This window comes from Pseudorca crassidens, chromosome 12, assembly GCF_039906515.1.
Source record: "Pseudorca crassidens isolate mPseCra1 chromosome 12, mPseCra1.hap1, whole genome shotgun sequence".
Lineage (NCBI taxonomy): Eukaryota > Metazoa > Chordata > Mammalia > Artiodactyla > Delphinidae > Pseudorca > Pseudorca crassidens.
The window spans coordinates 85,136,441-85,159,003 of NC_090307.1; the positions used below are offsets into that span (position 1 = coordinate 85,136,441).

General features: G+C 59.6%; 2 protein-coding genes and 1 long non-coding RNA gene across 14 annotated transcripts in view; 1 reads left to right on the forward strand and 2 right to left on the reverse strand.

Moving 5' to 3' along the window:
• HIP1R (huntingtin interacting protein 1 related) overlaps positions 1-22,563 on the forward strand; it is a 72,985-nt gene that overhangs the window by 47,101 nt on the left and 3,321 nt on the right. For 9 of the 12 annotated variants that reach the window (XM_067701024.1, XM_067701021.1, XM_067701026.1 and 6 more), the window contains 20 exons: positions 12,810-12,873; positions 13,305-13,447; positions 13,698-13,754; positions 14,834-14,914; positions 15,258-15,334; positions 15,614-15,675; positions 17,506-17,646; positions 18,350-18,582; positions 18,766-19,067; positions 19,309-19,381; positions 19,461-19,644; positions 19,728-19,816; positions 19,908-20,024; positions 20,115-20,216; positions 20,454-20,648; positions 20,865-21,012; positions 21,145-21,231; positions 21,574-21,681; positions 21,825-21,961; positions 22,231-22,341. In XM_067701024.1, coding sequence (XP_067557125.1) covers positions 12,810-12,873; positions 13,305-13,447; positions 13,698-13,754; positions 14,834-14,914; positions 15,258-15,334; positions 15,614-15,675; positions 17,506-17,646; positions 18,350-18,582; positions 18,766-19,067; positions 19,309-19,381; positions 19,461-19,644; positions 19,728-19,816; positions 19,908-20,024; positions 20,115-20,216; positions 20,454-20,648; positions 20,865-21,012; positions 21,145-21,231; positions 21,574-21,681; positions 21,825-21,961; positions 22,231-22,341 — 2,511 coding nt within the window. The remainder of the gene's footprint in view (positions 1-12,809; positions 12,874-13,304; positions 13,448-13,697; positions 13,755-14,833; positions 14,915-15,257; positions 15,335-15,613; positions 15,676-17,505; positions 17,647-18,349; positions 18,583-18,765; positions 19,068-19,308; positions 19,382-19,460; positions 19,645-19,727; positions 19,817-19,907; positions 20,025-20,114; positions 20,217-20,453; positions 20,649-20,864; positions 21,013-21,144; positions 21,232-21,573; positions 21,682-21,824; positions 21,962-22,230; positions 22,342-22,563) is intronic. The other 3 variants (XM_067701018.1, XM_067701030.1, XM_067701029.1) reach the window with 1 other exon arrangement.
• On the reverse strand, positions 6,541-11,164 carry LOC137203935 (uncharacterized). The gene is made up of 3 exons (XR_010933374.1): positions 10,312-11,164; positions 8,298-8,395; positions 6,541-7,931 (listed from the first exon to the last, which is right to left on the reverse strand). It is a non-coding gene; the product is annotated as an uncharacterized lncRNA (long non-coding RNA).
• The window catches only part of VPS37B (VPS37B subunit of ESCRT-I), a 37,523-nt gene continuing 31,436 nt past the window's right edge, over positions 16,477-22,563 (reverse strand). The window contains exons 5-6 of the mRNA XM_067701031.1: positions 18,128-22,436; positions 16,477-17,413 (exon numbers count right to left, since the gene is read on the reverse strand). The gene's annotated coding sequence lies outside the window, so the exon portion shown is untranslated. The remainder of the gene's footprint in view (positions 17,414-18,127; positions 22,437-22,563) is intronic.

Sequence of the window (22,563 nt, forward strand, 5' to 3'; positions counted from 1 at the left end):
GCCCGTCATAAAAACACATGTGGCATTTAATTTAAAATCATTAATACATAATTAATTGTGCCAGGAACTTGCTGAAGGAAGGGGAGAAAATTTTAATTGGCAGAGAGAATCTGGATGTTGTCAGAAGATTTATTCATTCACTGATTTTTTTGTTTTTTCTGTGGTTTTGAAGAGCTATAAAGAGGTCAGATTGCTACATAGAGGAGATGGAATTTAAAGGGCCAAGTTCATTGATCTTACTCTTAAATTGTTTTAAATCAAGGGCAAGCTTTCTGAATGTCAAAGAGAAAGCATCTCTGATACAGGACAACTTATTCTGGTGGTTGGTTTGGTAAACAAGAGGGTGTTTTGTTTTTGCTGGTTGGGTTTTTCTCATGAATAATTCTTTCTAATAGGTGAATCTCATAGGATTTACCCATTCCAGGGCTATTTTCTGGAAACATGGAATTCAGGTTCAGTGTCTAGATTTGATTATCTTCAGAGTGACTTATTGAGGGATGTAGGAATCAGGTTTTGTGCATGGTTAATATTTAATTAGATCGCTCCCGGAAATATCTAGTGAGCTGCCAGCCAGACCTCATTGGTGGAAAGGACGAGGAGAGCTGAGGTTGCTGCTTACACGTCTCCTTCTGGACAGAAAATAGTATATCCGACCCACCGACATACCTTCCCTTTGATCTGCACTGCCTGTGGCTTCACGTTGACCACAGCGTCCTGTGTAGCAGAGGGGCACTTTGGTTTCCTTAGAACTTAAGTCCCCTACCATCCCGCCAGCCTCGCTTTTCCTCCTGGGTTTCTGGGTCAAGAGGAGGAAAAATGCTTCCATATTTGCTTTCTTGACTGGCCACACCCTGTTTTGCAAAAAGGTTCCTTCCCCGCCCCAGTTGGGAGTGTGAAGGAAGGGGGCAGTCATGCATCCTTCGTGTGGCAGGTACTTGTGTTTGCTGTATGATGTGGGTATGCGAGTGTGTGTGTGTGTAATCCCAGGGGCACTGTCCAGAAAGCTGGTCTATTCTTCCCCAAGACTTTAGTCCCTTTGGTGATAAAACCCCTTTTCAAAATGGAAGTGACAAAATTGTATTGGCTTTTTGTTGTTGTAGTATTCTGAATGCAGAATAGTGTGGCATACGGTATACCTGTATGTTCTGAACCTGAAAATTGATTGTCTCGTTAAAAAGATGGTGTGGTACCATGGAAAGCGGTAACTAACACCTGAGTGCTAGCCTGTGTTCCTGGTGCTTAACTCCTGTTTCCTGGTCTATAAAAATAGAGATAATTCCATCTACTTCCTAGGGCTGTTTTAAGGGATAGAAATGGTGGGGTGGGCTAAAGAGGGACGCCTCAAAGATGTCCACGTCCTAATTCCTGGAACCTGTAAATATGTTACAGCCCTGGGTAAGAAAATGCTAATCAGCTGACCTTAAAAATAGGGGGCGTAGCCTGGGTTATCCAGGTGGGCCCAGTGTAATCACGGGGCATTTAAATGTGGAAGAGGGAGGCCAGGGAGGAGGTCAGGGTGGTGTGAGGTGAGGACAACGCCACCAGACATCGCTGGCTTTGAAGCTGGAGGAACGTAGGTGTCCTCTAGAAGCTGGAAGAGGCAAAGCAGTGGACTCTTCCACGGAGCCTCTAGGAAGAAACGCAGCCCTGCTGGCACCTTGATTTTAGCCCCGGAAGACCCGTTTTGGACTTCTGACCTCCAGAACTGTAAGATGATAAATTTGTGTCGTTTTAAACCACTGAGCCAATAGTGGCCGTTTGTTGTAGCAGCAGTAGGCCACGAATACCTACAGGATGCAAAACACGTAGTACAGTGCTCTGCAAATGGTCAGCTAGCCATCTTTCTCCCTTCCTCACCCCCAAAAAGCTTTATTTGAGAACTGTTTCATACCTTCCATGAGGAAGGAGATCCGTCTTTGAGGTATAGCATGGGTGAGGACTCAGCAGATTGGAGTCCTGGAAATGCTAAACTCCAACCTTGCTTCTTCCTTGTCTAAGTGCGCCTTTGCCATCTGGGCCTCGGTTTCCCCTGCAGGAAATGGAAACAGAGCCCAAAAGCTTCCTGTAAGGTTAGGATGAGAGAGGGGCCACGCGGCTCAGTACACCAGGCCCGGCGGGGAAGAAGGGCATTAGATACAGGCATTCGGGGTAAAGCTCCGCAGGTGTTAGGGGTTTTCTGGTGGGGTGGGAGCTGTGGAGGGGGGAGCAGCAGGTGGAAAACTGTTCGTAGGTCCAATTTTCCAGGTCAGTGACGTGTCCCTTCTGCAGCCTCTGTGGAACTGCAATCTTGTAAAAATTAACATTTATTGACACTCAGGGCTTCTCAGGCCAGCTCACGTTAGAAAAACGCTGTCCAGTAGAAACAGAATAGGAGCCACGTGTATCGTTTTTAGATTACTTAACCACACTAAGACGCAAACAGAAACAGGTGAAATTCACTTTAATCATATATTTTATTTAGCCCAGTGTATCCAAAATATAGCCGCTCCAACACGTAATCACTATAAAAATTATGAATTATACATTCTTTTCCTCCTACCAAGTCTTCAAACTCCGTTTTGTGTTTGTTATAGCACATCTCAATTTGGGCTCACAGTTCAGGCCTTCATTAGCCACACGTGGCCAGCAGCTACTGGATTGGACTCAGGGTGTTAGAATCACCTGGGGCGCTTTTAAACTCTTTGTCTAAATGCTGGAGATTTGGAGTGATTTGGCTTGGATTGGAGTCCTGGGCGCATAGGTCTATTTTCTTTCTTTTTTTTTTTTTTTTGCGGTACGCGGGCCTCTCACAGTTGTGGCCTCTCCCGTTGCGGAGCACAGGCTCCAGATGCGCAGGCTCAGCGGCCATGGCTCATGGGCCCAGCCGCTCCGCGGCATGTAGGGATCTTCCCGGACTGGGGCACAAACCCGTGTCCCCTGCATCGGCAGGCGGACTCTCAACCACTGCGCCGCCAGGGAAGCCCGGTCTGTTTTCTTAAAGTTCCCTAACCAGGAATTCTTTAGAATCTCATTACTGAAGGCAAGCCGCAGGACACAGACAGGTGTTTGGGAACTTGAGTTTCTGGTTCGAAGGCTGTTCCCAAATTGGCAATAGTCTTTTGGACTCCCATCCTTTGCAAAATGTTTCCTCTGCTCTGACTTCCCTTCCCACATATGCCAACACCCCCTCTGCCAGGCAGGCAGACTTATGCACACTCCCTTTTTTAAACAAAATTTTATTGAAGTATATTTGATTTACAATGTTGTGTTTAATTTCTGTCGTACAGCACAGTGACTCCGTTATACGTATATATTCTTTTCTATTGTGGTTCATCACAGGATATTGACTATAGTTCCCCGTGCTCTACAGTAGGACCTTGTTGTTTATCCATCCCATATGTAATGGTTTACATCTGCTGACCCCAAACTCCGTCCTTCCCTCCCCCCCGCCCCTTGGCAACCACAAGTCTGTTCTCTAGTCTGTAAGTCTGCTTTTGTTTTGTATTTGGGTTCATTTGTGTCGTATTTTAGATTCCACGTGTAAGTGATACCGTACGGTATTTGTCTTTCTCTTTCTGACTCGCTTCACTTAGTATGATGATCTCTAGGTTCATCCATTTTGCTACAAATGGTATTATTTCATTCTTTTTAATGGCTTTATAATATTCCATTGTGTGTGTGTATATATATATGTATATATATACATACCACATTTTTATCCATCTATCTCGGTGGACATTTAGGCTGTTTCCGTGTCTTGGCTATTGTGAATAGTTACACACGCTCCCTTTCTGTCTTCGTGTGGCATTACCACACTGTTAGCTACCAACCCCTTTCTGGGCCTCATTTAAATGTTTATTTTAAAAAAGTTCCCCCACCCCCAAGCTTGGGAGGAAATCTAAACCACATGGTGAAAGCCAGAACCCCCCCCCCCAGCTCCACCCACGTCGGTCAGCTCCCTGAGGGCAGGGACAAGGGGCCTGGCACCCACTGCAGGCTGGTCGAATGGCCAAAGAACAGAGGTGAGCGAGGCTTTCTGAAAAGGAAGAGAGAAAGAACCAGGCTCACGACCCCCAGGATGCTGCCTGCAGAGCCTTGAGTGAGCTGCCCCAGCGGCACTTGCCTTCCTCCCCGGCCCCCGGAGGTGGGCCAGCTGCGGCGGGCAGCGAGCCGTGCCCTTCCTTCCAGCTGCGCTGCTGTCGCGCGCCCCTCGGACACCCTCCACCTGCTTCTGCCACATCAGCCAGCTTGGTGATGCTCAGGGCAGCTGCTGACTTCCTGGTTCCTGGGGTTTCCTGCCGCAGGCCCCCTGGGCTCCCCGGGTATCCGGTGACCTGTTGGTTCAGGCTGGGGTGGGGTTGTGGCTGCTCGTCCTTCCCCTCCCCATCTTTGTACGTTTGTCCCACGACACGTTCATGAGGGGCCACTTACTGTGTACGTGTGGGCTTGCTTCTGGTGCTCTGGGATGTGCTACGGGAAGATGAAGATCATTCTCATCCCCTCCAAGGGTTTTCGTCTTGACGAAGGAGGTGGGAGGTGAACAGGTGTGCTGTGGCAGAGCTGTTAAGAGCGAGACTCTGTGCCTCAGTCTCCTCGTCTGCAATGTGGATATAATCGTAGTGCCCGAGTCATGGAGGATTTGCAGGATGACACAGCTCCTGGGGCGGAGTGAATGCTGCACTGAACGGCTGTTGGCTGTTACGTTGTGTATGGGAAGGTGGGCTGGACTGAAGAAATGGAAATGATGCCCCCTTGGTTCCGTCCCTGAGCTTCTAGTTGAGCGTCTGTGAATGGGGAGCTGGGGCTGTGGGGGAGGGCAGTAGATCCGCCACGGGGGTTGGGCGGACTTGGGAAGGTGGGGAGCAGCCCGTTCCTGGAAGAGCGATCCTGCGGTGCCCCGTGCTCCAGGACGGCAGGGCCTGCTCCCAGGTGACACCGTCCTCTGGAAGATACTCTGGTGGGGAGCCCCAGGGAGGAGCCCCGGGGAGGTGCCCCAGGGAGGAGCTCCAGGGAGGTCGGGGGAAGCCGGCCCTCCTGACCTTGCCCCCAGGCCAGCGTCCCATTTGTGAATAAAACCTGCCTGGGCACTGAGTCCAACAGTGCGAAGTGGAAACTCTGGAGTCGAGTCTAGGCCTGCTTGGCGGGGGGACAGGGAAACGCAGCCGGCTAACCTGAGCTGGGGCCTGAAGAGCCTTTGCCAGCCGGCCGCGCTGTCAGCGATACCCTTCCCCCCAGCCCGCTCCCCCCAGCTCCACCTGACTCCAGGGTGGACTCAAATATCACCTTGTTTGCGAAGCCGTCAACTGCTTTCCTCCTGCCCGAGCCTTACTAGGCTGCCCTAGTTCTCATGATATTATTCCCACTATTCCCGTCTCCCCAAACCCTGCAGCTGAACCGGCAGGAGTGGACGGCCGTGAGGTCGGGCGTGTGTTTAGATCCAGGGTCACGGAGAAGGGATTGCATTGCCTCCCGCTCCGAGCCCCTAAGCACTACCCTCTGAGCCCCAAGATCCTCAGGCACGGACAGTGTTGGCTCCTTGTGTGCTAGCACCCAGGACTGACCGGCTCGGGGGACCCGCTCGGCGTGCGTGCGCTGAATAATGGTGCCACGGGGGCCCGTGGGTCTCCCTTTTTTGATGCTGCCACTCAGTGAGGCCTAAAAAGCCATGGCTCCCACTGCAGTGAAGGACTGAGTTCTTGGAGAAAAGTTTAGTAGAGGTGGAGTTGTTTTTCCTCTTGCTGAAATAAACACAACCTTCAAATGCATTAGGTTCTCCCGCCAGGGAGTGGCTCAGCCCCCTGGCTTGTGGGACAGACAGGTCTATGGAGTGGTGTCACCAGGGCCCAGGCAAGGAGCTGCCCAGGCTGGCTCCCTGTCCATCCTGGAGGCGGGACTCGGGCCATGTCCTCCTCTCCTATCTCTTCCTCCTCATGTGTCACCTGCAGAGCCCGGGGGAGAGGTGGCAGTGTCCCCCAGTGAGCCTCATGCTGGTGGATGGGAGGATCCTGCCGGGGGCTCCTGCAGAGGAGCAGCGGCCGCAGCGCGGGCCTCCCTGCAGTTTCATAAATGGTTGAAGGATTGAGAGGCCCGGACAGAGCAGGCACTGGGGGGCGTGAATAAAGGGAAGAGACGGTTGAATCGCAGGATGGTGTTGCTGCCCTGACTTCCCTCTGCTGAAATGACTGAGCTGCAGACCTCTGGCCCAGAGCTCCCCACCGCTTTGCCTGAGACCGCATTCAGCCACCTCCTCGGCTACAGAAATCCTGTGTTTGCTTTCATCAATGGCCTTTGAGGTGGCAAAGCATTTGAATGAGATCTTTCTGTCCTTCAAACAACTCTTTGGAAACACTAAAGCAGGATAACCCACCTCTCTGCCAGTCCCTGTGACCCGGCTCTTTGAAGGATGTTTTTTTGTCCCTGCCAAGTGCCATCGTGAAGCGCGTCATGATAACAGTACAAGGAGGATTGAGTCTGATTCATTTCAGGGTTGATTTTAAAAATAGAAAATGTTTTATAGTTGCCTTTACTATATAACTATAGTGGATAAATTTTTAGCTAGAGAAAGAGACACACACACTGCCTTGAATTTAACCAGTACTTATATTTGAAAGAGCTTTCGTTCATTCAAGTATTCACTCTTTCATTCATCCAGTAAAGATTTATTGACCTCCAGGCACGGGTTTCGGGACTGGAGGTACAGCAGGTAGCAAGACCAACAGGATTTGTTGTACCAAGTACGTCTGCTCAGGGGTCAGAGGTAGAAACAGAATACATGGTAAACAAGATAGTTTCAGGGGGGCTTCCCTGGTGGTGCAGTGGTTGAGAGTCCGCCTGCCGATGTGGGGGACACGGGTTCGTGCCCCGGTCCGGGAAGATCCCACATGCCGCAGAGCGGCTGGGTCCGTGAGCCATGGCCGCTGAGCCTGCGTGTCTGGAGCCTGTGCTCCGCAACGGGAGAGGCCACAACAGTGAGAGGCCCGCATACCGCAAAAAAAAAAAAAGATAGTTTCAGGGAATAAATGTCCTGGGTGAAAGTAACCAGGAGGAAGCTATCTGTGTGGAGGGAGGGCTGCTTTAGCTAGGATGGTTGGGGGAGACCCCCCCCAGGAGGGGCGTTTTAACTCAGAGCAGGGTGACCCCAGAAGCACAGCCGGGCTTGGGGGTGGGACCAGGCTTGTCCTGTTTGAGGAACAGAAGGAAGACGGTGTGGCTAGAACAAAGCTAGATGTTCCAGACACACTTTGTGTGTGTTTGCATTCTCAAAGAGTTCAAGGTTTTTTTGCTCCTGCTTCCCAGACGGGAAAGGGGAAGCTTCTAAAGTGAAGGCACCCCTGTGGGTCAGAGTGGATGGGACCGGGGTCTGTGCGCTGGGGTGCCATGGCTGGCAATGGTGGAACTGGGTGAGCAGACCTGTATTTGGCCCCGTTCACGTGGGCTCCTGGGGAAGGGGTCTCCCCGAGTCCACGTTCCTCTGCTGTGCAGAGCTCCCCACGGCCTGGAGGACGTCAGATCTTGCAGAGAACGTCCAGGGCTGCAGCCTCTGCGGTCACTTGGTTCTGACCCTCTGCAGGGGCTGTGGGTTTCTAAAATGGTGTGGCCAGTGTTGGTGCGCACCGGGCTGTGGCCTCATGCGCCACTCTCCTGCTCTATCCTCAGTGACCGTCCTCTCCCCGTGGCTCTTCCTGGGACCCCTTTGTCTGGCATGCAGCCCCACAGGCGACGGGGCAGGGAAGGGCTTGCTGTGTGCAATTGCTGACCAGAGCGTCCCAGCTTGGTTGCCCGGCTTCGCTGACGGCGTCCACACCCCAAGGCTTCTGTCTCGAGTCCACAGCAGGGGCCGAGGCTCTTGGGAATATCACCTCCTGGGGCTCCTGCCCCGGCCCCGCTGCCTCAGCTGGTCGCCTCTTCTGAACCAGCAGCTAGATGCTTTCTCGTGTGTCCCTGGGAGTCACCTGTCCAGGGACAAGTGCCACTGGTGGCTCTGTCTGGCCTGGTCTGGGGATTGCCTCCTCAGGCTTGACTCCCAGGGCCTCTGCTGGCACCAGATGGGGCTTTTATGTGACGAACAAGAACGAGATTGTTCCTGGAAGCAGGGGCAGGTGTGTCCTGAGGCTCTGGCTCCCATGGACCCAGTGGGGCCCTTGTAAGAGGCCTTCCCAGACGTCCCCACCCTGGCTGCAGGACACAAGCCGCCCCGGGAGGGAGCCGAGCTGAAGGCCCAGAGGGGGCCCCAGGGTCCGAAGGCCTCGCCTGCGGGAATGGGGGAGCCGTGGGGGAGCCCCCTGAGCTGCTCGGGGCCACACAGTTGCTGTTCTTACCTGCGGTTTGAACGAATCCTGGATCCAGAACCTGTGTTTTGACTTGGAGTTGGGCCAGGTCCTCCCTGAGTGACACCAGGCCCTCGGGAGCTGGGTCCCTGCAGGGGGACAAAGGGGGACCAGAGGACGCGCGTGCTGGCGCACGGCTCCCTTAGCCCGGCCCCTCCCCCAGTGAGAGACTGAGGGGACAGTCTACAGAGCCAGCAGCCTGCTCGACCCCGCTTAACGGGGGAGGGTTGTCTATGTGGGGACAGTGCCTAGAATAGTGCCTGTGTTCGTCATTGTGACCTTGAGCTTTGATTTCCTCATCCACATGCTTCAAGGGTTACTTAGGAGATTAAACGAGATGATAATGGTGAGGTGCTCGGCACGGTGCCTGGCACATGGCTGAACTCGATAAAAATCATTTTATTATTCATTTACTGAGGCCAGTTTGCTGGCCTCTGGCGTGAGATATGCCTCCTGCCAGCTTCCTGGTGCCGGCAATTCTGGCTGTGTCTCCAGAGCCTGCTAGAGCCTTTCCACCCCTCGGCCTTGTCCCCCGCCGCCCTCCGGAGGGTCAGGCCCCTCGCTGCGAGGTGGCTCCCTGGGCCTGGGCTCGGAATTTTTCCAGCACAGAAGGAGCAGCGGTGGTCTGAATGGCCGAGACACTGTTTAGTCACCCACCCTCAGGGCTCTGAGAAGCGCGCCTCTGCCCGCCCTCCAGCTCCCTCCCCCAGAGCCCCCCTGGGCATATCTGGGGGTGTCAGAGACCCACCGTTACCGCTCTTGTCCTGCTTGGCTGCTCCCTGCCCCCCATCCATGGCCACTCAGAGGTCGAGTGGGAAGTCAGATAAACAGATCCCCAAGACGGTCGCCACCTGCCCCCCCGCCCCCCCCAGGACCCTCTCTCTCTGGCTCTGGCTCGTCCATCTCGGCACCCAGGCCCCTAATCAATCCATTCCACTCGAAGTTTTTGTGTCCCAGAAGGCTCTCTCCATGGCAATTGATCCCGCCTGTCGTGAGGGATTATACTTGCTGTTGTCAGAACTGCCCCTGTACCAGGGTGGAAGGAAGCCTTCTGCAGGCTGGCAAGCTAGAGAGAGCCCACACGATGGTCCCCGGTGCCCCTCTGACCGCCCCTCCTCCTTCAGGCTTCCTACAGTCGCTCGTTGGGCTGGTGTGAGGATACCATGCTTGTGTAGACGGAACCAGATGTTGCAGTCAGAGCTGCACCTGGACTGTAAACCCAGGAGCTAAGCCACGTCAGTCGCCCAGCACAGATTCCAGGGCTGAGGAGAGGAGCCCCAGTGCTCTCCCCGCCTCTGCGGCCCGCTCAGGACGGGCAGGGGAGGGACGGGCATCCCGGGGGCCTGCCGCCCCCTCCTGGGACGGGACTTGGCTGCCGCGCCTGGCGGAAAAGCAGGCTTGTGCAGTGTCCACAGACCCGCCTCTGTGTGAGCACTGTGCCTCCTTGTGAGGCCTCCCGGTCCACACATCTGCCGCCTGCACACAGCAGGGCCGTGTTCCCGCCGGGAGGGACCCTGTTCCTACAGCCGGCGCGGGGAGCGGGCGGCACCGCTTGGGTGGAGGGGGCCAGACAGACTCCCGGGTGCCTGAGTCACCACTTCTCTGTGGGGCCCGGGAGCCTCCCTCACTGCCTCTGAAGACCTTCCATGTGCCAGGCACCGTTTAGGGGCTGGGGCCACAGCAGCCCCAGAGAGGCGGAACCACTCCCCCTCCCCCCCACCCCCCGTGGCGTAGACGTGGGCTGGGAGTGGGGGGAGGACAAGAGACAAATAAGGAAGACACTGTTGGGTGCGGACCACACGGAGAAGCATAAATCGGCAGATTTAAGTAGAGTGGCGGCAGGGAGGGGACAGGCGAGCAGATTCCCCAGAGGGGAGGGGCAGGCACTCTTTCCGGGGGTCCGGGGCCCAGCCATGAGGGCGCTCCGTATACATTTGGACCAACGGTGAAGTAAAAGCCTGTGCCCAGCGGCCTCTGGGGAAGGCTGCGCGGTGGGAATGCTTACCCTGGGCCGCCGGCCCCACCAGCCCATCCCTTCAGGGCGTCTCTGCTCCTCTCCAGCTGCAGGCCCTGGGGGGGAGGGGGGTCAGCACGCCCCTCGTGGGCATCTGCGGAGGACAGAGCACTTGCTGGGACTGCAGGTGGCATCTTTGCATCCCCGGCCTCCTGGGTAGCTTGCTCTGCCTGTGTGACTTTGGCTCTGCTCTGTTCTTGCCTGGGATCTTCTGAACAGGTGGCAGTCATCAGAGCCAGCTCAAGTGTCAGGGCAGCTGGGGGATGGGGTTACACACCCTCCCGAGACAGGCACTCCCGGCTTATGGGCTGGTGTCTCTTCCCAGCTCTGTACCTGTACTGGAGGGAGGTACCTGGGAGCTGGATAGCAGAATCGTTCAGGACACAGCCAGACCTGCCTTTGCCCTTATTAGCTGTACGGACGAGATACCCCAACTCCCTGAGCCTCAGTTTCCTCATCAGGAAAGTGGGGCCACGCCCACTCGCTAGTGTTGCTGCTGGGAGCGTGTTGCCTGTCCCTGGCGCAGGGGAGCAAGTGCCCGAGAATTGCCGGTTGTCGATTGTTGTCCTCATCGCTGCTGCTGTGGGCAGAGTTCTGCCTGGCGGGGCGTGATGTTCACGGGGCCGGGAACGGTACACTCGGGGTCCGGCCTCTCTCACGGTGATGCCTGTGGAGGGAAGGCAGGCGCTGTGGCCTCGGGGAGGCCGAGTTGGCAGAGGATCGGCAAACACAGAACAGATGGTGAGGGAGCCCTCGTGTCTGGCTCGCTGAGGCTTGGAGTGTAAGAGGTGCCAGAGCCTGTCTGCGTTCCTCTCAGGACCCCGGTACTGCGAGGCCAGAGCCACTCCCCCAGCCCAGCCTTGATGCTGGGAGAGTCGTCCGTGTCCCAGGGGCCTGGTGTGCTGCGTGCTGCAGACCCGCTCTCCCCGAGCCCCGGGGAATGGCCACAATGGGCGCTGTGTGTGAAAGGAGGTCAGCCAGCCTTGCTGGGGTGGGTGCGAGGGGCTAGCCCAGCCCCCAGCAGCTCCTAGGTCTGTGAGTCTGAGCAGAAAGCGCAGCCATGGCTCTCAGGGGGTTGCTTTTCTTACAGAGGAAATCTCACTGCTTTGCAAAGCAGGACCACAGTAGGGTCACAGCAGACTGTAGATGAGAGAAGTCACCTCCTTGCCCAGCAGGGGCAGTTAATATTGTGCCCAGGCCAGAGGTGGAGAGCACAGTGGCCTCTGGTTTAAAAAGAAAGAAAGCTCTTCTGCCCCTCGGGGCTCCCTCTCCGCCCTGTCCCGCTCCCGCCACTGCTGGGCCTGCTGTGGACAAGTCCACGCAGGGCCGGGCTGCAGGGTGAGCGCACAGCTTGCCCTGCTCAGTGAGCCCCCAGAACGGCCTGGGGCAGTGTGGGCCCTGGTGGAGGACCTGTGGGAGACGTGGGAGAATCGGCTGACCTGGAGAGGAGTCTGCACTGGTCAGGGACCTCATCCTGTCCCTCCCACCAATGGCACCGGCAGCTCTTCTCATTCGGTCCACAGCACAGATGCCCCCAGCTCGGGGCTGGGTGGGTGGACAGAGGCTTACAAGACCTGCCGCCAGGTACAGAATTAAAACATATTCATAAGTAAACCCAGGGCCGGCGGTGGTTCCTGGGTGAGTGGGATGGGGGTGACAGTAAGTGCCCTGAGCCTGTGTGAGGGAGCAGTCACATCCAGGAAGACTTCTCGGAAGAGGTGGTGTTGAACTAAGGGGGACGAGACAAGACTCCAGCAGCTGGAGGTGGGAGGGGACGTGCATCGAGGATGAGTTTGCCGCTTGCTCAAGGCCTGAGTGGTAGCAGCATGTGTGCTAAGCGGGTCCCCCTTCCTGCCACCCCTGGTGGGGCTGCGGTCGCTGTTTGTGTCGGTGGGGGTGGGAGCTGAGTCAGGATTCGTCCAGGATGCATGTGGACAGGCGATGGGACCTGGTTTATCCTGGTTTTCCACAAAGTGGCTGTGAGGCCTCATGTCTCCAGGCCGTGCCCCGTGGTAAAGTAGGGGTGACGTGCATGTTTTGGTGGAGTGCAAGAGGGCTCAGGCCACAGCAGCCTCTCCCAGAGGAGAGACCTGATGGAGGATGTCCTGCGGGGACTGGCGGCTCCCCTGGGGCCCAGGGGCTACGCCTTCTGGGGAAAAGGAATCACACGCAGCTTTCAGATCAGAGTTGCTCTCCTGCAGCACAAGCTGGCTTTCGTCCTTACCTCCCAGGCCTCTGGAAGCTCTGTGTGCTTGTGGCATCGGGTCTTAGCTGTAGTTTGAGCTGCACATGTCACGTGAAGAAGGGCCTTGAGTGGTCTGGTTTGCTTAGGATAGAGAATTTCTATTTTTCCCTTATCTCTACTCTCGCCTTTAACCGGCTGGAAGGATCGGTCCTGTCTGTGTGTCGCCCCTTCCCCCTTTGGGTGGTCTCTCCCAGGAAGCCTGCCGGGTGGGTTTCTGACCTCTGCCTCCTCTGTTCCCTCCCAGGCCATCAGCATCAGCAAAGCCATCAACACCCAGGAGGCCCCTGTGAAGGAGAAGCATGCCCGGCGTATCCTCCCTGCTGCCAGCGGCCTCCGTCCCTCTGGGCCCCAGGGGAGGCGGGGAGGGTGAAGAGGACGTGGGGGAAGTGAATTAGGGGAGCAGTGGGCGTGCCAGATGGCCTGATGAGGGGCGTCCCCTGTGGCCTTGGGCCAGCCTCGCTCAGCTCCTTCAAGACTCTGAGTCCCATCTCAGGAAGGCCCCTATTGTCTTAGGCCCTGGGCCCAGCTGAATCCGTGGGGCGTGACCTCGCCCTTTCTCTTGCTTGGCTGAGAGCCATAGCTCTTGGTGAGCTGTGGCCTACGGGGAGGGAGGGGTGTGGGGAGGGGGAGGGCGGCCTTCCACCCGCCTCTCTGCGCTCAGTTCAGCTGCACCTGCTGAGCACCCGACCTCCCCCACGCTTGAGTCCCTGCTGCCTGCACTTGGCCTTGACCCTGGTAGGCATCATCCTGGGCACTCACCACGAGAAGGGGGCCTTCACCTTCTGGTCCTATGCCATCGGGCTGCCGCTTCCTAGCAGCTCCATCCTCAGCTGGAAGTTCTGCCACGTCCTCCACAAGGTCCTTCGAGATGGGCACCCCAACGTGAGTAGCCACTGTTCCGGGGGCCTGGGCCCTCCGTCTGCCGCCTCTTGAACACCCCAGGGAGGCCCAGAGCCGCATCCTTTGAAATGAGGGCTGTCCCGGCGTCTGTGTCCCTCAGCTCCGGGTTGGCCCACCCTGCCTGCTGCCTGCACCCCGTACATGGGAGCAAGTGTTGGGACCGCCCCCCCCCGCCCCGCGGACGAAGGCTCTGGCTCCTTCATCCTCCCTCCTCGTCTCCCCCTCTGGGCAGGTGCTGCACGACTGCCAGCGGTACCGGAGCAACATCCGGGAGATCGGAGACTTGTGGGTAGGTGCGGGGAGCGGGCATGGTGGCCTTAGCGCCTCGCCAGCAACACCACCCGGAAAGTCCACTGCCATCCTGCTTGGCACACAGGCCCGAGGGGGGAACAGAGCACCTGCAGTGGTGCCCCCCGCCTCCTCCTCCCAGCACAGTTAGAGCCGTGTTCAATGGGGCCATGGCGGCGGGCGATGAGCATCAGTAAATGAAATTGAGCCTTGCTTTTAAGGCCTGGCGCAGAAGTCCCAAACACATCCCTAACGGGCCCTCCGGCTCCAGAAATCAGCAGCCCTTCAGTCCCTGTGAGTTCACTACCCCACCCTGAGTCTGGGTAAGTGGTGCAGACTCTGAGCCCCCAAGACCGGCAGCTTCTGAATCTTGGAAGTCTGCATTTTCAGCAGGCTCTCCAGAAGTGTCTCATCCACAGTGAAGTTTCAGAGCCCCAGGAGCTTGTATTCTAGATCCACTCCACGACCCTCAGGAATTAGGGGCATCCCCTGGGTGGAGAGAGGGCTTCTGGCCTTATCTGCCCTCTGGGAGCACTGCTGGGGCCCCAGCAGCCGGGGCGGGGGCCAGGTGGCCTCTGGGAACTGACCGGCTTGCAGAGGGGACGCCCCTTGAAGTAAGGAAGGTGGCGTCCCTGGTGCCATCTGCAGATGTGGGCTCAGCAGGCGTGGCCGCAGGGGACGTGGTGTCTGGAGGCGGCTGCGAGGAGGATGTGTTCACGCGCCCGTCGGAACGTACCTCCCCAGCCCCCACCAGCATTTCAATAGAGTGTCCCACCTCAGAATTGGCCTCTTGCCCTGGACGAGGAGCTCTCTTGTCCCGAGCGTCTCTCTGGCAAGAGTGAGAAGAAGAGACCAATAGGCAGAGAGGGGGCTGGCAGAGGCCCTTGGGAAAGGAGGTTGGCCACCTCTGGTGGGTTGAGCAATGGTGGTTGAATGAATAAGTGACAGCATGGGAGGCTGAAGGATTGACACCCTGCTCATCATCTTGCATCTTCCGGCCTCGCCTTCCTTGTTTGCCATGCGGGGTTCCTGGGCAAGCTCATGGGCAGTGTGTCCTTACCCAGGGCCCTTTCTCCACAGGGCCATTTGCATGACCGATATGGGCAGCTGGTGAATATTTACACCAAACTCTTGCTGACCAAGATCTCCTTCCACCTCAAGGTAGTTTCCTCGGGGGAATCGTGGGGCTGGTGGGACCCTGGGCTCTTCCCTCCAAGATGTCTCAGAGGGTGGGATCTGTCCTGTCCCCACCTGGCCCAAGGGGGAGCTTGGGACAGATGGCAGGGAAGTCAGAAGGCCCAGAGGCGTTTCCCGGCGTGGGAGGTGGTCTTAGCCCCGCCCTCAGCTCCAGGTGGACGTCCCACCTGGAGTCACTGCCCGGGGCAGATGGTGGCTCCACAGGCTAGGGGGCTTTTCCAGTCCCTTTCCCTCCCTCAAAAGCTAGAAGCGGTGCTGGGCCAGAGCTGAGAGGGGCTGCGGTTGAGTGGGGGTGTCCTCTCCGCAGCACCCCGAGTTCCCTGCGGGCCTGGAGGTGACAGACGAGGTGTTGGAGAAGGCCGCTGGGACCGACGTCAACAACGTGTGAGTCCCCCGGTTTCCCGTCTGTTCCTGCGGCGTTCCTCACCCAGGTTCCCACCGGGGGCCGTGCTCTGTCTGGGGCTGGAGGTCGTCACATGCCCAGGAGCTGTGGCTAAAGGGATGGGGCTTACTTGGAGCTGGGCATTTTGGCTGAAGGACTGCCGTCTGTGCATCCGTGCAAGGGCGTGTGCGTGGACTGTGCTCCCCCTCCCGCCTGGTGGTTCTCGCAGGGCCATGCCCCGCACCCCTCCCGCTCATCTCTCCCTCCTCCTTCCCCTGTAGCTTCCAGCTCACAGTGGAGATGTTCGATTACATGGACTGTGCGCTGAAGCTCTCTGAATCAGGTGAGCCAGCCGAGGGGCTGACCCGGGGCCTGCTGCCTCTGGGGGCCAGCCATTCTTGAACACACCGGCCCCCTGGGACCACACTCCCACCAGGAGCAGGTCACGGGGCCTCCAGGTGCCCCCAGAGCATGGGAGGGAGAGGGCTTTACCGCCCCTGCAGGACGCCAGGCAGGCGGTACGTCCAGGGAACAGTCCCGGCCGAAGGAAACCCACTCTGGCACCAAGGCGCGGGGTGGGGGGTTGCCGGGGGTGCCAGGAGCCACCTCTTCAGGTTCCCGATCCACCTCCCAGCTGAGCCTGCCCCGAGGCAGTTGGTTTCGACCTTCTTGCCCGTTCTCTGCTGTCAAAGGCCTCTGAGTCAGGTCAGAGTTCCCAGCCCAGGAGCGCGGTAGCTGTTGAACAGGAAATCTCAGGGGGTCACCCTCTTGGGGTTGCGGGGGTGAGTGTTTTCAGTGGCAGCTTCGGAACAACTTGTGGGTGACTCAGTGCTCTCCACGGGAGAGTGAGAGGCAAAGGCCTTTTTAATGGAAAACCAGGAATGAGGAAGAGGTGCCTGGGCATCCTCCTGGCACCGGGGGCTGGACCCTGAGGCTGGGTGAGTCTGGGGGCAGCTGTGCTGCAGAGATGGGCCTCTCCCCAGTCGCCACGATGGGAGGCGGAGAAAGCCCACAGCCAGTGCCCACACCCCTGGTGCCAGCGTCTCCCTGAGAGTGTGAGGGGAGTGGGCGTTCCCCGCCCCAGGTTTGTAACAGCTGCAAATGGGAAATGTCCTGAATGCCCTTCAGCTGAGAAATGGCTGCATTGTGTTTTCAAATGCAAAATAGTATTCTGCGTGTATTTTAATTGTTTACAAGGAAAATGTACTTGACGTGACATGTAATTAAGTTTTAAGCGGGTGAGGGACAGCACTTGGGGCCTTCCTCCTCGTCCCTTCCCTCCCAGGCGTCCTTGTGTCACTGTGGAGGTTTGCAGATCGCCCCACCCCAGGCAAGGTGAGAGTAGGCCCGGGTTGGGGGCCACCCATCTGGAACCGTGTCCCACGTGGGCCGCCCTGGGTGTCACGTGCTCATTTCTCTCCTTGCCCCAGAGAGCAAGCCCGTTGGGGGTGGCAGTATGTCTGTCTCTTTCCCTCCTACTTGGTCCGTCGGATGAAAGGCTGATTCTCAAGGTCAGGGGAGATTGACCCCGAATGCAAGTGAGGTTTTGGGGTCCCTTGGGGTTTGCAGAACCACGTCCTGAGCCCGCTGCTGTGAGACTGACCAAGCCCGGGCCTGTGTCCACATCTGCAGAATGAGGCCTTGGGGCTGCACAGCCTTAGGCCTCCATCCTTCCCTAGAATTCAGAGTGAGCTGGAAGCCCATGGGTACAGGGCTGTTGAAGTCACCCTGTCTCTCCAGCTCTGCGTCCTGGGCCCACTGCCTGGAAGCTGTCCAGAGACGCTGGCCGAGCTGAGCTGCATTTCCTTTGCCCCCCTCCTTGCTGTCACCCCAGTTTGTGGGAGCGCTGGGCCTTGGTCCTCGGCGGCTTCAGTGCACAGGGTCCTTCCTCGCCTCGAGGAGCATGTTGGTGTCTGAGGGCCTGGGGTAGGGTCCCACCGCCTGGCTGGGACTGGTAAAGGCAGTTACCCAGGCCATTGCCCCGTCTTCAAACCCAGCTGTCTAGGTTGCTGTGACAGTGCTGTGAGATGACGGTCAGGGCCAGCGCTCAGCCGCTGTCCTCACTGTGGTCGTCACTATGCCTGTAAGCAGAGTGGGGTCTGCGCCTGCGTCTCCCGGCTCCGCGTGCTCAGGCTCCTCCCGCCCCCCCTTTTTTATTTTTATTTTTTTACAGTTTTCCGGCAGCTCAACACGGCCATTGCCGTGTCCCAGATGTCCTCAGGCCAGTGCCGCCTGGCCCCCCTCATCCAGGTCATCCAGGACTGCAGCCCCCTCTACCACTACACGGTCAAGCTCATGTTCAAGCTGCACTCCTGTGAGTCCCGCTGCCCCCAGCCCTGCCGGCCTCGGCCCCGAGGGTCATCTGAAGCCCCAGAGGGCTGTGCTGATAGACTGTATCAGGGATGGGAGTCAAGCAGTCTTTAAGATATTTATTAATTAAACATAACAGGAATAAACTCATTACCCACTAACATAAATAACATACTTGTTATAAAAAAAAATCACTATTTTCCAAAACAAAGATTTAGTGGGAAGAGCCACGTAGTTTTACGTGTTTGCAGTTCTCTTAACCGCCTGGCCTCGGAGGCGGCAGCGGGGTGCGCACTGGGCTGGCGGGGAGGACTGGGGGAGGCACGTGGTGGCTCCTTAGTGCTCAGAAAGGGTCTGGGCTGCTGGCTGGGGTCTGTGAGCTGCTCCAGTGTCAACCTTGGGCAAACTCGAGGGAGGGCGACCTGACGGACCAGCAGAGCCCACGTGCGGTGCGCTGTGGTCAGGGTTCTGCCCGTCCCACTCACTGGTTCCTTCCCTCACTCAGTCGAGAGCTGAACTCCTCATAGGGGGTTCTTTGGGCCCTCCTGATGGTGGGTGGGACGCAGCCAGGTGGCAGGTAATCTGTCTAATCTGTGATGGTTTCTAGAACGTGGAGGAGCAGGGAGGGGGAAGGGAGGGAGCAGATCTGAAGTCTCGGGCACAGCAGTGAGCGAGGAGGGAGTCCCCTTACACCTCTCTGCCCCCAGGCCTCCCGGCAGACACCCTGCAAGGCCACCGGGACCGGTTCCATGAGCAGTTTCACAGGTACCAGCCTGGGCCGGGTGGAGGGTGGTGGCGTGTGCTGGGGCTACCGGGCTGGGGCCTGGCTCCTCTGACCTCCCGCCTCCGTCCCTGTCCCCGCAGCCTCAGAAACTTCTTCCGCAGAGCCTCTGACATGCTCTACTTCAAGCGGCTCATCCAGATCCCCCGGCTGCCCGAGGTACCTGCGCCCTCCAGAGGCCGCCGCCAGCCTGCAGCCCTGTTCTGCCCTGGGCTCTGGGCTTGAGGACCGTGGCCGCCTGGCTGGGCGCCATGTGGGGCCTCGTGTGGGCTGTGGGAGCGGCAGAGGGAGGGCCTTCTGCTGGGGGGAGCGCTGGGTCGCTTTCACCCGCTGCCCCCTCAGGGACCCCCCAACTTCCTGCGGGCCTCGGCGCTGGCCGAGCACATCAAGCCGGTGGTGGTGATTCCCGAGGAGGCCCCCGAGGACGAGGAGCCCGAGAACCTCATCGAGATCGGCTCGGGGCCCCCCGCCGCGGAACCAGCGGTGAGCCGCCCCCTCCTCGCTGGGGGCACTGGGGGTGGCTGGGACTCCCTCCTGGCCTGGGGGAGTAGGGGCGGGGGTCACCGTGCTTTGCCGTGGCAGGTGGTGGCTGACCTCTTTGAGCAGACATTTGGACCCCCGAATGGCTCCATGAAGGACGACAGGTGAGGGCCGGGGGAGCCCACCATCGTGGGAAACAGCCTTCCGGGAACTGTGATCCCGAAAGATCTTGTCTGGGGACACAGACCTGAGATGCTCAAACCCCGAGGGGGTGCTGATGAGAGGACCAGTGGCCGTGCCCGGGTCCCCTGATCGTCCCGGTTGAGTGAACTGGAACGCCGGGACCACGCGGGCTGGGGAAGACCACGCGGGCTGGGGAAGACCCCGCCTGACCTCTGTCCCCAGGGACCTCCAGATAGAGACCTTGAAGAGGGAGGTGGAGACGCTCCGCACGGAGCTGGACAAGATCCAGCTAGAGGTGAGGGGCACGGGCGGCGGCGCAGGGGCGGGCGGCTGCCCTGCGCGGGGGACCTACACCCCACCCTCCCGCCGCCCAGGCGCAGCGGTACATGGCGCAGCTGAAGGGCCAGGTGAACGCGCTGGAGGCCGAGCTGGAGGAGCAGCGCAAGCAGAAGCAGAAGGCCCTGGTGGACAACGAGCAGCTGCGCCACGAGGTGGCCCGGCTGCGCGCCGCCCAGCTGGAGGGCGAGCGCCACCAGGGGCTGCGAGAGGAGGCGGAGAGTGCGTGGGCGGGGCGGCAGGGTGGGGCGGGGGGTACGCCGCCGGGCTGGGGGTCACGGCCGTAGCCTCCGCCTCCTCCGCAGAGAAGGCCAGCGCCACCGAGGCGCGCTACAACAAGCTGAAGGAAAAGCACAGCGAGCTCATCACCACGCACGCCGAGCTGCTCCGGAAGGTAGGCCCGGGGGGCGCGGACGGGGGCCGGTGGGAGGAGGGGACCCCGAGCGCACCCCAGCCGAGCCTGTCCCTGGTTCCCGCCGGTGCAGAACGCAGACACGGCCAAGCAGCTGACGGTGACACAGCAGAGCCAGGAGGAGGTGGCGCGGGTGAAGGAGCAGCTGGCCTTCCAGGTGGAGCAGGTGAAACGGGAGTCAGAGATGAAGGTGCGTCCCGTGATCACAGGCCCTGCCCCGTAGACCCCCGTGACCCCCAGCTCCATTGCTCCCGTGACGTCCTGTCCCCTCCCGTCGTAGCTGGAGGAGCAGAGTGACCAGCTGGAGAAGCTCAAGAGGGAGCTGGAGGCCAAGGCGGGAGAGCTGGTGCGGGCGCAGGCGGCCCTGAGCCACGCGGAGCAGGTGTGGGCCCTCCCAGGCCGGGCTGCCACGGAGCGGGGCGTGGTTCAGAGCGACTTGCCCTGGTCTTGGGGTGTGGCTCTGACCCAGCCCCAGGAAGTATACAGGGCACAGGACCCGCTCCTGGGCCCTCAGCCAGCCTTCAGTCTCCTGTGGCCCTAGGGAGGGTCTGTAGATTTGGGTGGGGATGGGGGCGGGCGGGGCCTCTGGAAGCCCTGCTCACCGGCCAGGTGTACACAGAGCGGGTTGGAGCTGAGCTCGAGGCTGGATACGCTGAGTGCGGAGAAGGACACACTGAGCAGCGAAGTGCGGCAGCGGCAGGCTGAGCTGGTGGCAGCCCAGAGCCTGGTGCGGGAGAAGGAGGCGGCGCTGGACCAGGAGCAGCAGCGCAGCTCCAGGGAGAGGGGCGAGCTGCAGGGGCGTCTGGCAGACAAGGTGCGGGCCCGCCCCGCCACCCTGCTGCGCACTCTCACCCTGCGTAACAGCTGAATTGGGGCAGAATTCCCTTTTACCATGAGCTGCGCGCCCCGATCCTGAGGGAGCAGCCCAGGCACAGGGGGTGCAGCAGGGCCTCTCGCTAAAGCCCCCTCCCCAGCGAGGGTCTCCGCTGGGGCCTGGCTGGCTCACCGCTGCCTCACCTTCTCCCACCAGGAGTCTCAGGAGCAGGGGCTGCAGCGCAGGCTGCTGGATGAACAGTTCGCCATGCTGCGGGGCACCGCTGCCGAGGCCGAGCGCATCCTGCAGGATGCCGTGGGCAAGCTAGACGACCCCCTGCACCTGCGCTGCACCAGCTCTCCGGGTAGGGCCGCGGCAGCAGGCGCTCGGGCGTTGCTCTTCCCTCCTCACCCACCCACCCTGAGGGAGGCGGGCAGGAGGGTGCCGGGGCCTCAGGCCAGGCTCTGCCCCTCACCGGTTCTCCCTGTGCTGGCAGACTACCTGGTGAGCAGGGCCCAGGCTGCCCTGGATGCCGTGAGCACCCTGGAGAAGGGCCACGCTCAATACCTGATCTCCAGGGCAGGTGAGTGCAGCTGGGGCCGGCCTGGGCAGGGCAGAGGCCGCCAGCGGTGGTGACCCGGGCCCACGGGCCATTGCTGCCTCCTGCTTTCGGGGCGGTTTCCCACCACAGGCGCCTCTCCAGTAAGCCCCAGCCCGGTTCCAGAGATCAGCCCTTCGGGCCAGGGGTCACAGAGACCCGGGGGTGGTTCCTGCGATGCTGCTTTCCAGCTGCGTGACCTTGGCCCGGCCCCCTCCCACTGAGAGCTGGGGTACTGGAGCCTGTGTGGGCTTGCCAGGCAGGAGAGGCACCACCAGGGCCTGTTCCAGAGCAGCAGCGTTGAGGGTTGTTGTTCTTCCCGCATAGACGCCTCTGCCCTTGTGGCAGCCCTGACCCGGTTCTCCCACCTGGCCGCGGACACCATCGTCCATGGCAGTGCCACCTCCCACCTGGCCCCCACTGACCCTGCTGACCGTAAGTGCGCCCTGGGCTTGTCACACGAGCTCCTCCCCGTGGACCTGGGAAAGGGGGGCGGCTGCTGATAGGTCCTGGCGTCAGACCCAGCTAGGGTCTCCCCGGGTTCTCGGCACTGGCTCCCCTCAGCCCTCTCCCCCCAGGCCTGATCGACACCTGCAGGGAGTGTGGAGTGCGGGCGCTGGAGCTCGTGAGGCAGCTGCAGGATCAGCAGGCTCTGCTGCAGGCCCAGCCCAGCCTGGTGCAGACCCCCCTGCAGGGCATCCTTCAGCTGGGCCAGGTGAGGTGTGCAGCCGGGATGCCGAGTGTGGGTCAGGGTCTGCAGGGGGGCGGTGGTGCTGGGCTGGGGTCCCTAGCTTCTCTGCACCTCCTTCCAGTTTGGGCTGAATAGGTGCTCACGTGTAGAACCTGTAGCTGTGGGACACGGGGTGGGTGGATACAGAGCACTACTCTCTAGGGCCCGGCAGCCCCAGTCTCGCTCCCAGGCTCTGTGGGGTGGTGGGAGGTGGAATCCACCTCCTCTGACTCCTGGATTCCCTCATCCCCCAGGAGCTGAAGCCCAAGATCCTGGACGTGCGTCAGGAGGAACTCGGGGCTGTGGTGGACAAGGAGATGGCGGCCACGTCTGCGGCCATCGAAGATGCGGTGCGGAGAATCGAGGTGAGGACCAGGGTGCAGGAGCCCCGGGGGCGCTGGGCTGAGTGCGGGCTGCACCCCCCTCCGCACTCAGCCTCTGTGCGACGGCCAGACGGCCTCTGCAGGTCAGAGGTGGGAGGGTGGGTGGGGGCCCTGGTGTTCGGGCCCTGGGCCTCACCTCCCTGGCTCCGGGGCTGGTCCAGTGCGGGTGTCCCCTTTCCTCGCACGCTGCCCTCCTCCCCACCC